Genomic DNA, 14,503 nt, shown 5'->3' with positions numbered 1-14,503 from the left:
GATGCCGGTAAGCAGTACACTCTAAGGAACATTCATAACTTAAAGCACGAGAAAAAATGACGACGGCCTAGTCCTCTAATAAAGTCCTCTAACATGATCCGCAGTTTCTTGAAACAGTCCATTACTTTTAGAAACTATACAGTAACATATTGTCAAACCCTTGAGAAAGTTCCTTGTCTCATGAGATGAAAGAAACCTAAAAAACGACAAAAATTTTCAAAAATATTGAAATTGAAAAATTTATCGAAAAATTGCTAAAATTTGTATAATAAAAAATTAAAACTACTCGATGGCCAATAAAAATTTTTCAGTGGCTCATTGGAAAACCCATAAGGAGCTTTTCTGGTCCCTAAGTCTTTAAAAACTTGAAAAATGAAGACAATGTCAAAAAAATTGAAAAAATTTTCACGTTTTTTCACAAAAATCGTGATATTAAAAAGTTGAAACTATTCCACTACCACTAGAAACTATGCAGTAACCTATTATAAAACCCTACAGGAGGTTTCTTGACACATAGGACTGAAAGAACTCAAAAATGTCAAAAATTTTCAAAAAGCTTGAAAAAAATGTTACAAATAGTATAAAATTGCGTGTTTTTAGCGATTGGTTATAATCGAACGTAGCCACGTTGAAGGAGGCGGGGGGTGCACTGGGGCTGATGGAGAGGGAGGTGGGTGGGTAACAGTGGGGTGGGGGGCAACAGGGAGATGGGGGGTGAGGGCAATAGTGGCGGGGGGGGTCAACAGTGGGGGTGTTGTCAACCTCTCTTCCGCCCTTACACCAAAAGTACAAGTCTCCAAAACAGTTTGAGCTGAAACAGAGCTGAAAGGCTCCAAGAGCACTTAATCCCCTCTGGGCGCTATCTGCCTATCCCGTTTTTGAGGACGAGAAGTCAAAAATGTCAGACGAAAAAATGTTCAAGCGAAAAATCGCAAAAAAAAACCGACAGGACTAATATAATTTCTACAAACTTCGTTTGAGAGCAATTGAAATTGTTGATAACAATTCCATTGCCAGCAAAAACTATTCGGCAAGCTAGTAGGAGATTAAGAAGAGATTACTAAGATTACTAAAATTCGCCCCTTCATTAGCCCCTGAGGTAAAAATGAGAGAATTTAAAAAAACTTAGAAAAAATAGCAAAAATTAGTATCAACTTTTGTGTTCGTTTGTAGTACCAAAACATATAGCTCATAAAACGGTGATGAAAAGTACATTTTTTCTTGCAAAAGAACTTTGAAAAATGTCAAAACAAGACTATTCAAACAAAAATTCGAAAAATGACGAAAAACGTGAAAAACTGCAACATTTGGTCTAAAAAAAACTCCTTAAAATGATCTTAAATTATGGCCTTCCCAGCAGCTACATCACTATAAGCACATGAGAGAATACTAAAGGCAGCTTTTGGACTCTAATAAACTTAATGCCCTCCGGGCCTTACTCGTTTATCCCGTTTTGAAAGATCGAAGTCATTGAAAAAATCCAAATTGTGGAGCCTGTTTTAGATCTTATTATAAATCATAGAAACAAAAGCCACTGCCTTTTACTTATCTTGAATAGAAATAAGAAATAGATGTAATTCATTGCCGTAAATTATCAAAAAGAGGTTAAAGGCATAAATAAAAATTACACAAATAAAAAAAATATGTTCAGTCCTACTTGTGATCTCCACGATATCATTACGTTGATTAATTGCTAACGCACTTCAAATTGTTTTTTAATTAGACCTCACAGTTTTGTGTTAATTACTTTTTGAAATTTGAAATAACTTTTGAAAAAAGTGTTCTTGACAAATTTGGAGACAATGATTATAATAAGACAACGCAACACATACTCAAAAGCCTCTCGATATATTCTTTTATTTGTCTTCGTGCTTCTGGCTAAGGTTGTTGCAGCTTAGGCCGGGTAGCCCTTACTGGTTGAGGGAGATAGCAGAGAATGGGGGCAACAATGACAGAATTGTTGGTCTGCGTAGGAGGTATCGAATAAGTGCTTATTCAATTATTTCCCTCAGAGTTTGCCTGTTTATCCCGTTTCTCAAGACAAAAGTCATGCAAATGGTCAGACGAAAATTTTTGTCGAAGGTCAAACGTAAAAACGTCAAATTCAGGCAAAATATCGATAAGACGAAAAATTGCATAAGAAGACCAGCAGGACTAAGTTGCAAACTTTCGAAGCGAGCAATTAGGCATGTCATTCCTACTAATAAAACATAGCCAGCAGATTACCGGAAAATAGTCGCCGTTAACCTCACTGAACTGCTTTGGGATTGAAACTGTAAGAATTAAAAAATTGACGAGACAAATATTTTTTCTTAAGTGTTCTAATCTCTTCTGCATTTTCATTAGATTAGACAAATATGGCAACTCTCATTCTAAATTGGAAAATATTAAGGATAAATACTGATGCCGGTAAGCAGTACACTCTAAGGAACATTCATAACTTAAAGCACGAGAAAAAATGACGACGGCCTAGTCCTCTAATAAAGTCCTCTAACATGATCCGCAGTGTTTCATTACCTCCAACAAAATTTGGTGAGTTCAGCTTCTATACTGAAGGACAACAAGCTTAATACAAATACCAATTAGCAGTATACTCCAACGAACTTAACTTAATGCACTAAATCTTCAAACAATTATTCTTAGTGCCCGTGCATTATTAGTTTTCCCCCTTTCTTTTGATTTCTTGATTTTGCCTTCTGACCCTGAACGTATTTGAGTAGAGTTGCTGAATCAATTCTAAATTCCATTCAGTTAAAACAGATAGGTAAGCCAAAAGACAAACGTGAAAAATGTTCACTTATGTTAAAACGAAAAATTTAATACGAATTATAACATAGCACAACAAAAGAACTCCTGAAATAAAATACAATGAATTGAATGGAAAACTTACCAAAACCACTTTAACTTACCAGCAGACCAATTGAACCATGCCAGACAAATAACAATCTCAAAAGTTGAGAAAGTAAAATGGTCAAACAAACTAAACAAAAAATAATCAATACTAAAACTCTTGAAGCATCAATTAAAATATACCAATCAAACCACGCACAAGCCTCGAAAGAGGTTTTTCGGTCATTAGGAATGGAAAACGCGGAAACAAAGAAAACACCATAAAATTGAAAATTGTAGAATTTAAAGATATAAATCCTCATAACCACTTTTTTGTCCACGGAATCTGTCCAATAAGCTGTCTGCAATACCTAAGGTTTTAATGGCCGCTAAAGATCGATAAACACAGATTATGACAAAAAATTTTGAGGAATTTGAATACAATAGCAAATTTCAATGAAACGTTGCAAAAAATTATGATATTAATGCCTTCAGAACCATTTCATTGTCGCCAGAGTCTACCGAGTAAACCAATTTAAAAATTTCATTGGCTCTTAAAGATCCATAGACTAGGAAAATGACAATACTTTTCAGAAATTTGTTGAAAATTGGCAAAAAAAATTATGTTGTATTATGTTGATATTAGTGAAATATGTTGAAAACTATTCCATTGCCCCTCGCAATTATGCATTAACATACTATCAAATCCTAGAGGAGGTAACCTGGCCCCTGAAGAAAGAAAAACTGAACAAATTGCTAAAATTCGTGACATTAAAATATTGAGAATATTTCAATTGCCACTGAAAAAACATGCAGCAATGACGAAAAATTTCAAAAGAAAAAGTTGCAACAATTAGTAGAATTTCTCATGTTTAATTTTGCAGCACCAAAACCTAGCTCGGAAATTGGTTTAAGAAATCAAATCTTGCAAAAACCTCTACTAACTTTGACGAACTTCAATTCCAGACTAATCAAACAAATAAACTCAAAAAATAACGAAAAAACTTGAAAAATTGCACCATTTTGGGCTTAAAAACGGTTAGACATGACCTTATAACCATCGCAGCAGCTGCCTCTAAAAGTTTAAGGACTAATAATGTCAGTTTTGGGCCTCTAGTGAAACTTGATGCCCACTGGGCCTCACCTGCTTATCCCATTGTGGAGTCGATGCAAAATGTGTAAAAACATCTTACAAAAAACATAGCAGGACAAGACCTGAAATACAATCCAATGAATTAAATGAAAAACTTAACACTACTGTAGTTGACCACCAGATCAATTGAACAATGACAGCCACAAACAATATCAGAAGTTGACATGCCCCTTAACCTAAACACAAGCTTTGGAGGCGGTTGATTGGCCAATACAGATAGAAACATCGATATAAAAGATAAATACAGAAAAAAAGTTGAACAGCAAAATTTAAAGAACGTCTTAATTTCGCTATAACAAAATGTTTAAAATAACTTTTAGGTCTATCGATATACTCCGAAAATGATCAAAAATTCCAAAACAAAAATTGGAAATTTAAAATTTTAAGGGAATGCTACTAAAAATGTTGATATTAATATCTTCAGAAACGTTTCATTGTCTCCAGAGGCTATGCAGTAACCTAATTAAGTTTCAATGGCGCAAAGATTGATAAACTGGAAAATGAAAATTAGTGATATTCAAATTTTGGAGACCATTCCACTGCCATTAAACAACTATGCAGTAGGCTATCATCACACTCTATAGGTTTACTGGCCCTGAAGCTTGTAAAGCTCATAAATGACAAAAAGTTCTAAAAACGAAAAATTGAAGTTTTAAAAATTGCAAAAAATCACACTAAAATGTTGGAAACTTTCCATTGCCCTAGCAACAAGGCAGTAACAAACTATCGAACCCCAGAGGATGTTCCCTGGCCGCTGAGGCAAGAAAAACTGAACAAATTGCTGAAATTCGAGACGTTAAGATATTGAAAATATTTCCGTCGCCACTGAAAAACTATGCAGTAATGACAAAGAAATTCAAAAAACATGAAAAATTGCAACAATTTTTTATCATTTTTCATGTTTATGTCTGCAGCACCAAAACATAGCTCAGAGAATGGTAATAAAAATAATATCTTTCAACAGACCTCTATCAACTTTGACAAAGTGTAATTCCAGACTAATCAAACAAAACCTCAAAAAATAAACGACAAACATAATAAATTGCACCATTTTGGGCTTGAAAACGGTCAAAAATGACCTCTTAACCTTCAGTTTAGGCCTTTGCAACAACTGCATCACTCTAAAGACTTGGTCTAACAAAGCCAGATTTGGGCCTCTAATGAAATCTAGTGAACACTGGGCCTCACATGCTTATCCCATATTGAAATAGTGAAGTCACTGAAAAAAGTGTGAAGACATCTTGCAAAAAATATAGCAGGACAAGTCCTGAACTACAATCCAAATAATTTGTGAATTGATAGATTTAAAGATATCCATTAACCCACACACACAAGCTTTGGAGGTTTATTGTCAAATATAGAAAATGAGAAAAATGATAAATACAGAAAAGTTGAACATTGCATTATTTAAAGAACAATTCTTAGATTTGCAAGGTGAAATGTTCAAAACCATTTTTTTGTCTCTTGAATCGGTTCAATAACCAATATGCAAAGCCTAAACATCGATATACTCAAAAAATGACAAAAAATTGAAAACATTGGAAAATTTTAAAGAATTGCCGCTAAAATCGGAAATATTGTTATCTTGAGAAACATTTCATTGTCCCCGGAGGCTATCTAGTAACCCAATTTCAAGCCTTAAAAAGATTCATTGGCTCATTAAGACTGATAAACTGGAAAACGAGAACAAATTTCAAAAATTTGTGATGGTTTAATGTTGGAAACCATTCCATTACACCTAGTAACTGTGCAGTAACAAACAATCAAACCTTAGAAGAAGTTAGCTGACCGCTGAGGATAGAAAAATTAACTCAACAGAATACAATTATTTTCAAAAAAAACCAGAAATTTTTTTTAAAAAATGCAAAAATTGCTGATACTAACATAATCGACTAACGTCGGACGAATTGCTCTCAAACAACCAGCGAGCAGTTGGCATCTTCAATAGCTAGCCACGGCTAAGTAAAGCTAGCTTTAGCTTGATTCGACCTTTCAACTTTTAGTTTCTTATCCTTGTTAGTAAATAAACCAAATAAAAAACTGAATTTAAAAAGTTGCAAAATATTGCAAAATTCAAAAGAAAATCTTCCAGATTTCGAAGTGAAAATGTTCAAAACTACTTTTTGTCTGTGGAGTTATATCAAGTAACCCATCTGCAAGACTTGAAAAGCTTCGTTGGCCAGTAATTATTGTTAAACTCAGAAAAGGACGAAAATATTCAAAAATTTTGAAAACAATCGCAAATTTTAACAAAATCTTTCTCAAATTCAAGATATTAAAATCATCAAAACTATTTCATTGTCTCAAAAGATTATCCAGTATAACTATTTCAAGCTTTAAATAGTTTCACTGGCTCATAAAGATCCATAAACTTAGAACAAAAAATTATCCGAAATTTGAAAAAAATTCGAATCAAAGAAATTTGAAAAAATAAATTTTATCTTTATATAATAAAAATAAGTTTTTTTATAAAGATAACCATTCCATTAACTCTAAAAAGTATGCAACAGCTTATCATCAAACCTTGAAGGAGGTCCCTAGGACCCTGATGCCGGAAAAAACGATAAAAAAAATTCAAAAAGATTCAAAAACATGACAAAATTGTATACATTTTTAAAAATTGACTATATTAAAAACTTAAAAAACATTCCATTACATCATAAAGCTATGCAGTAACCTATAATCAAGCTTTAGAGGCGCTTATGTGGCTCTTGAGGCTGGGGAAACCTAAATACTGACAAATTTTAAAATTAGAAAAAAATTGGAAGCTCCATAAAAAAACTGCTAAAATTTGTGATGATAAAGGTTGAAAACTAATCCATGGCCAAAAAACCTTTTGCAGTAACTTATCATCAAACCCTAAGGGCGATTTTCAGTTAGACTGAAAAACCTGAATAATGACAATAGATGCCAAAAAAAATTGAAATTCGTGGTGTTGAAATCTTGAAACAGTCCATTACTTTTAGAAACTATACAGTAACATATTGTCAAACCCTTGAGAAAGTTCCTTGTCTCATGAGATGAAAGAAACCTAAAAAACGACAAAAATTTTCAAAAATATTGAAATTGAAAAATTTATCGAAAAATTGCTAAAATTTGTATAATAAAAAATTAAAACTACTCGATGGCCAATAAAAATTTTTCAGTGGCTCATTGGAAAACCCATAAGGAGCTTTTCTGGTCCCTAAGTCTTTAAAAACTTGAAAAATGAAGACAATGTCAAAAAAATTGAAAAAATTTTCACGTTTTTTCACAAAAATCGTGATATTAAAAAGTTGAAACTATTCCACTACCACTAGAAACTATGCAGTAACCTATTATAAAACCCTACAGGAGGTTTCTTGACACATAGGACTGAAAGAACTCAAAAATGTCAAAAATTTTCAAAAAGCTTGAAAAAAATGTTACAAATAGTATAAAATTGCGTGTTTTTAGCGATTGGTTATAATCGAACGTAGCCACGTTGAAGGAGGCGGGGGGTGCACTGGGGCTGATGGAGAGGGAGGTGGGTGGGTAACAGTGGGGTGGGGGGCAACAGGGAGATGGGGGGTGAGGGCAATAGTGGCGGGGGGGGTCAACAGTGGGGGTGTTGTCAACCTCTCTTCCGCCCTTACACCAAAAGTACAAGTCTCCAAAACAGTTTGAGCTGAAACAGAGCTGAAAGGCTCCAAGAGCACTTAATCCCCTCTGGGCGCTATCTGCCTATCCCGTTTTTGAGGACGAGAAGTCAAAAATGTCAGACGAAAAAATGTTCAAGCGAAAAATCGCAAAAAAAAACCGACAGGACTAATATAATTTCTACAAACTTCGTTTGAGAGCAATTGAAATTGTTGATAACAATTCCATTGCCAGCAAAAACTATTCGGCAAGCTAGTAGGAGATTAAGAAGAGATTACTAAGATTACTAAAATTCGCCCCTTCATTAGCCCCTGAGGTAAAAATGAGAGAATTTAAAAAACTTAGAAAAAATAGCAAAAATTAGTATCAACTTTTGTGTTCGTTTGTAGTACCAAAACATATAGCTCATAAAACGGTGATGAAAAGTACATTTTTTCTTGCAAAAGAACTTTGAAAAATGTCAAAACAAGACTATTCAAACAAAAATTCGAAAAATGACGAAAAACGTGAAAAACTGCAACATTTGGTCTAAAAAAAACTCCTTAAAATGATCTTAAATTATGGCCTTCCCAGCAGCTACATCACTATAAGCACATGAGAGAATACTAAAGGCAGCTTTTGGACTCTAATAAACTTAATGCCCTCCGGGCCTTACTCGTTTATCCCGTTTTGAAAGATCGAAGTCATTGAAAAAATGTGTGAAAAAACATAGCCAGAAGACTCCGGAATCGACCCGAAGAAAAATCAAACTTATACCCAGCCAACCACTAACTGAGAGTACTATCTATTTCATTATATATTCAATTTGAAAAAAGGAAGAAGATTATCATGGGAAAAAAATATTATGCAAAATTCTTGAGAAAAGGAATTTCGTTGTTGGAAAAGCAATTTCTTGCAAACTTTCTTGAAAACCATTGTATATAAGTGATTTGTCAGGTATAATTTCGTTGCTCTCAACAAATGGGAAATTATTACCAGTATATCTGGAGAAAAATGAAAAACCGAGCAAAGAGAAAAGAATCAGAGCACAAAATCTGAAAAAAAAACCTGTTTAACTGTTTTATAATATTCTCCAAAAAAAATTGTACGGTCTCAAAAACTGTTCTCAACACGTCCTAAGAAATATTTGCTGCTGGATCAATGCATACCCGAACGACACCCAAATGCATTAAAAACACAAAAACAAGATAGAATTGAAAACTACATGAAACTGCGGAATTGATTTATTTATTTCAAAATATGTGCTATCAGACTTTCAATTGTTATGACTTAGTAACAACATCTATACCAAAACCTCAAACGACAAAATTGAATAAGAAAAATATTGTGAAAGTCAGGAAAAGAACAGAAAAATTAGGCAAAAAATGCTAAAATGTAGCCCATTTTCATTAACTAAAACAAACTATAATTGATATTAACAAAATCAAAAAGTCACAAAATCTAACAGATTCCAACCAAAACAATTATACCAGACACTAAAAACACACAATAGAGTACAAAAACTGCTTTAAAAAGAAGCGTCTAAACCGCGAAATCACAAAATAGCTCAAGATTGCATATAAAACTCGTAGGGTTATAAGGGTTAAGAAAAAAACGTTTTACCGGAAAAAGTCATTTTCACACCTACTTTTCTCGTTCTCTCAAAAACGCAAAATCATGAACAGAAAATCATTGTTTCTTCTCTGTGCACTTTAATTCGTTCAGCTGTTTGGTCTAAGCGCTTAGTTTTCACGTGCGGCAATGACTTTTACATCTTGTTTTAAATTTACATCTTGTTTTAAATGCACTAAAAAAATATCGATCAAAAAAAGACGCTCCACCAATAGTCCTCTTCGAGTCGTAAAAAGACAGAGCCCCAATACAATCCAATAAAAAAGGAGAGCGCCTAAATTACAGTTGTTGAGAGGCTGACGGCGGCTATTAATCATATGGTGGTGTTCAAAATACAGATTCATGAGCTGCACTCACTATGTCTGGTTCTCTGTTGTAACAGCCACATGAGCTCTGACTTTGAGGTCTTTTTGGATCCTCTTGTCAAGTGCTTGTGCCAGACTGCCCGTGTAAAGTTTCCCGGGAACAATTTCCGTTGGGTAAGTCACAATTACGTCTAACTCCTAAAAATAGAAGCAAAATTTAAATTGATTCTAAAGCACATTGTCGAGTGCAATGAATTAGCGTCTAGCAATTAAGCTGCCGTTTCTCTCAAACGTAACCAGCCGAGCTCTTCTCTTTTTTGCCAGAAAAACTTCTAGTGACAAAACCATCACAGGTTTGAAGAAGATCACCACACTGGTTCGATTAAATAAATTATCTCTTCGATACTTATAATTAAAAGAGAAAGAAATGTAGAATAGAGGCTGTATAAAAAGTAGAAGCGAATAAAAAGTGGAAGTCTGTATGTACTAGAGTGTTTCTATAGAAGTCGTGGTTTCGCCAGTCGGCTATTGGTCCGTGCTTCGAAAGAGTTGCTAGAGAACTACTTATGCTACATGGATCATATTTGGACTCATCCCGGTGCTGAAAACAATTTCAAAATTATTCCACATTTTCTCGAACTTAGTAAAAATTCATCAATTCCAAAAACACCAGCTATCTGAAACATTTCGAAAAAGAAAAAACTTGAACGGGTATTTGGACGCTTTTTTCTCCTTTTACTCCCCGTGTATTCAAACATGAATTGCTCTCGAACGAGGGTCAATTTAGTTTAGGCGGGGGTCAATTTAATTTAGGCGCGTAGCTTAAAATTTTTTGGGTGCAAAAATTCTGTCCTGATAGGGTTTCGAACCCGCGACCTCCCGGATTGCAATCGGACATCTTACCCACAAAGCCACAACTGTGTTTTCTCTCAACCGCTATCAATCAATTTTATATTAGCAACGAACTTCATTTCCAAAAGAGCAATTGAATCACTTAAAATGAGGAAGCGTGAGAAAGTCACTTGATAAGTCAGAGAATGTTTTAGAACAAAAGCGCAGAAATGTTCAAGCGAAAATTTTGCATTAAAAAAGACCAATACGTTTACAATAACTGCTTCAAGCTTCGTTCGAGAGCAATTAATAACGTATAAAACACTTCCTCTCAAATAATGTGCAATATGGTAACTTTAAAAGGAGCCGACGTTAAAAAGCGCTGACAGTACTAATTAAACAATAAATTAATGTGTAATTGAATGTAATTTACTGTTTAAGCTCTTTTTGGATCAGGTCAGGTTTCTGCGCTCTTTGACGTCTGCTGTTTACATTAAACCGTACATTATACTTTTCTGAATTACACGCACTGTCACAATAAGTTGCAGTTGGATATAAAGTATAATAGGGCGTTGTTTATGTTCCCATAAAAATTCTTCAAAAAAACATTTTGAACAGAGCCTTCACCAGGAATAAAAGGAAATCAAGTCAAAGTTTTAAACATAACAGACTAACGTCGGGCGAATTGCTCCCAAACAACCCGCAGCCATTAGCTTTGGTAGTAGCCAGCTTGAAGTTAGGGAGGCTAACATTAGGGGGGTTGAAGCTCGAGTGGGGATAACAGCGGGAATGTGAGGGGGGTCAGCGGGTAAAAAACGGGGGTAGTAGGGGATGAGTGTGTTACGGGAGTAGAGTGTAGTGGGGTGGGGAAGAAGAGGGGGTCCCAATCTGCTAAAATGCCTTTTACACTAATTTTACGTCTTGTTGACGGTTTTGTATTTGAATCTCTAGACCAGCAGATCTCTAAGCGAGCTGCTCAGCGACTTAATTCCCTGTGGGATTTACCTGTTTATCCCGTTTTTGAGGACAAATATTTCAAGTGTCAGACAAAAAATCGATCTGCCGAAAAATAGCATTAAAATGACCACAAGACAAATATAATCGCTACGAACTTTGTTTGACAGCAAATAATCATGCGCTCAGATCTTGAGTTTAACACTCGTTATTATGGAATGTTCTTCAGAAAATGATTCAAACAAAGCTATAAAACTTTTACATCAAGTAAACATCTACAGCAAATTAAAAGGACATTATATCACGCTAAGTTAACGACATTAAATGACGCTAAGTTAACGACAAAATATCAGGCTAAGTTAATGTCCAAGAAAGTTCAAAGCATTACACTACATAAGTACATGAATACAAATCTTCATTCAAATTTGGACTTGAGTTACCTTTGGCATGTACAGAATCTTCTTTGTTCTCAAAAAAGGATACAAGGCCGAAAACTTCTCATATCCACCTGAAATACAAAAAAATGCTCTGCCTGCATTTATCGTAAACAGTTCGCAGTAAAATAGAAAGGGACTAACCATCCGCTATGAGAACTGCGTTCTTGCTTCCTTGAGCCACTAAGAACTTAGCCAGCTGGATGGCATCCGAATATGCCTCATCTTGAGACTGTTCTTGAGAACTCGTTTTCCCATCGTAAACTACAATGAACTCTTTACATTCTAACTCCGCCTCGTAAGGAACTTTCCACTGTCCGTCCTGAAAAGGTTGATTAAACCTCAATAAAGTTACCAGAAAAGATCATCATTAATGGGATGAGAGACAGAGAAGAGTAGAAGTTTCACCATGAAATCTAAGGGGTCTAGGAATTCTATCTGAAAACGGAAAAAAAATTATGACTGCTTATACTAGTATAAAAGATATTATCACGTACTTAATATGTATTTACCTGTCTACTTAATAACTCTAAGTCAAATCTCAAAAAAATTGACACTCACTGTTTTTGGAAAAATTCTCCCGGCAATTTTCTCTTATCACTTCTAGAGTAGGAAAATAGACCATTCTTTTCCAGAGACCTTGATAAACTAGGACAGACGCCCCATTATCTGATTTAAAGTCAACTCTTGACTACGAGATTTGAGTCAGAAAAAGTTATCTACAAAAGATCGTTTTAACGTTTTAATTTGGATCTACCATTATAAAAAAGAACGAACAAATATGAAATGATATTTACTTACGTCTTGTCGCGGGGCTAACTTTGCCGTTATTATGTGTGACTCTGCATATTCTGAAGGCGCCCTCGCATCTGAAGCGAAGCACCGATGAGAAAATGCTTTTTTTACTTAGGGGGAGTTATCAAATGGGATTTTCTAATAATTATAGCAACTTAATTGTTTTTCGACATAAACTTAATAAGTTTATGTCGAGCAATTGACCAGCTACGAAAGTTTCGCATAGCCCAATTAATTAAAAAACGACAATGATTCGATAAAGAAACATACCTAAGATGAGAAGATAGTTATTGTCCGAAACTGATGGATATACAAGTCTCTGTTGTATAATATTATAAAGTTTAGAAGGTTCCACGAATTTGATTCTGTTCATGTTGCTGATAATTACATAGTCCTGAAAAGATGCAGAGAAGTAATTGTCAATTAAAACTTAAATTGATTAACTAAAACGAACGTTTCCGAACAATGAGTTCATCGTCAGGTTTAAAAAAATTAAATGAAATCATTTACAAAGTATATAAACTTGTCTTTCACTATAATTCTAAGAAACGAGTTAAAATAACATCGAAATTTTGAAATTATTTACAGTTAAAATCACATTTACAATACTTTATTTACACTTATTACACTAAAAATCAATTCATTTTTTATTCCGGATTTTATGAAAATCCCGGGTATAATGCTTTCTTTTCCTGAAAAGGGATTTTTATTTTCATTCCTATCTGTTTTTATTTTTTACTTTTTGGGGTTGACAAAACTTCGAATTAACATGTACCAGAATATTTTTTGAACTTCAAAAGTCAAATTTTTGAATTTGAATTAGTACTTCAATGTCAATTCCAACCCTCATCGCGCGTATTTAATTGCGGTTTCAGCTTTTTGATGTATATCGCTTCTATCGTCATTAGTTTTTCAACCCCGCGACATGAATCAAGAAACTCCCATTTTACGTTATGCGTTGTACCACAACACTCAACGAGGTGTTGTCCAACAGGGGAATCCTTCTTTTGATGCTCTGAAATTCTAGTCGTAACATGTCGGCTGATTTGGCCAACATAGATGCAACTGCATCCATTACATGTAACTTCATATACAACATGTGATTTCAGATTCTTATCAAAAGGTGATTTCAGGTGGGCAAGCAAGTTCTTAGCTTTCTTGTTGTGAAAATGATTTGAATATCACACAATTTTTTTTAGTCTACTTGCAAAATTTTGCGTGAGATTTCCTCTGTATTGATCAAAAAACCTAGCTTTAGACTCCCTATTGGTAAGACTTTTAACATTTTTAAGATGTTGTTCATTTTGGGGTGGTTTTGCTGCGACCTTTTCCCTCGTGACTATTTTATCCAACGTCTCATTAACAATACTGGAGGACCACTCCGTTGCGTATTGATTTCCAGTCCAGATCTCTTGATTTTTCTTAAGAGCTACATCAAAGGATTGCTAGTCACTGGTCGCATTAAAATCCTATGCGCAGTCCCTTTAATCACCTTTCTCTTATTTTGTAACGGTGCACAGCTACGGAAATTAAGGATTATGCCGTATCAGTTGATTTTTGATACCAATGACAGCTGATTTTTCTATCTTCGTTTAGGTTTATGTTTAGATCTAGGAATGCCAGGTCTCCACTTCCGTTTGCTGTCTCAAGAGTGATTTGTAAGTTCTTGTGAAGAGAATTTGCATACTCAAGGTAATCTAAAGGGTTCCCCTTTACCGTGCACACTATGTCATCCGCATACTTCTTGAATAATTTCAATTCCCGTGTGTCCTCTTTTGTACCTTTTTCTGCACAATAGGAACATATCCAAACAATTTCCTGCATGGTCTTATATTCTGTGTTGGTGACACCTTGGCATTTTGCATGAAACCAGTTTTTGCATGATTCGCACTCGACTCCTTTCCCTAGGAAAGTAACGCGTCGGTTACAGTCAATGCATATCACCTTTGTTTCAGGAGTTTTGATCTCCCTTC

General features: G+C 34.6%; 1 protein-coding gene across 5 annotated transcripts in view; it reads right to left on the bottom strand.

The window, feature by feature from the left end:
• LOC142335045 (dihydrolipoyllysine-residue succinyltransferase component of 2-oxoglutarate dehydrogenase complex, mitochondrial-like) overlaps positions 1 to 14,503 on the bottom strand; it is a 559,039-nt gene that overhangs the window by 289,151 nt on the left and 255,385 nt on the right. The window contains exons 2-8 of one of the 5 annotated variants that reach the window (XM_075383381.1): positions 12,801 to 12,926; positions 12,537 to 12,604; positions 12,144 to 12,173; positions 11,880 to 12,057; positions 11,742 to 11,809; positions 10,004 to 10,117; positions 9,569 to 9,714 (exon numbers count right to left, since the gene is read on the bottom strand). The exons of 1 other annotated variant lie outside the window; for it this stretch is intronic. In XM_075383381.1, coding sequence (XP_075239496.1) covers positions 9,569 to 9,714; positions 10,004 to 10,117; positions 11,742 to 11,809; positions 11,880 to 12,057; positions 12,144 to 12,173; positions 12,537 to 12,604; positions 12,801 to 12,903 — 707 coding nt within the window. In that variant the 5' untranslated portion in view covers positions 12,904 to 12,926. The remainder of the gene's footprint in view (positions 1 to 9,568; positions 9,715 to 10,003; positions 10,118 to 11,741; positions 11,810 to 11,879; positions 12,058 to 12,143; positions 12,174 to 12,536; positions 12,605 to 12,800; positions 12,927 to 14,503) is intronic. 3 more of the 5 variants (XM_075383396.1, XM_075383387.1, XM_075383404.1) reach the window with 3 other exon arrangements.

This window comes from Convolutriloba macropyga, chromosome 1 (assembly GCF_964194025.1).
Source record: "Convolutriloba macropyga chromosome 1, txConMacr16.3, whole genome shotgun sequence".
Classification (NCBI taxonomy): domain Eukaryota; kingdom Metazoa; phylum Xenacoelomorpha; order Acoela; family Convolutidae; genus Convolutriloba; species Convolutriloba macropyga.
The sequence above is the reverse complement of the archived record's forward strand: the minus strand, read 5'-3'. Positions and strand labels throughout refer to the sequence as shown.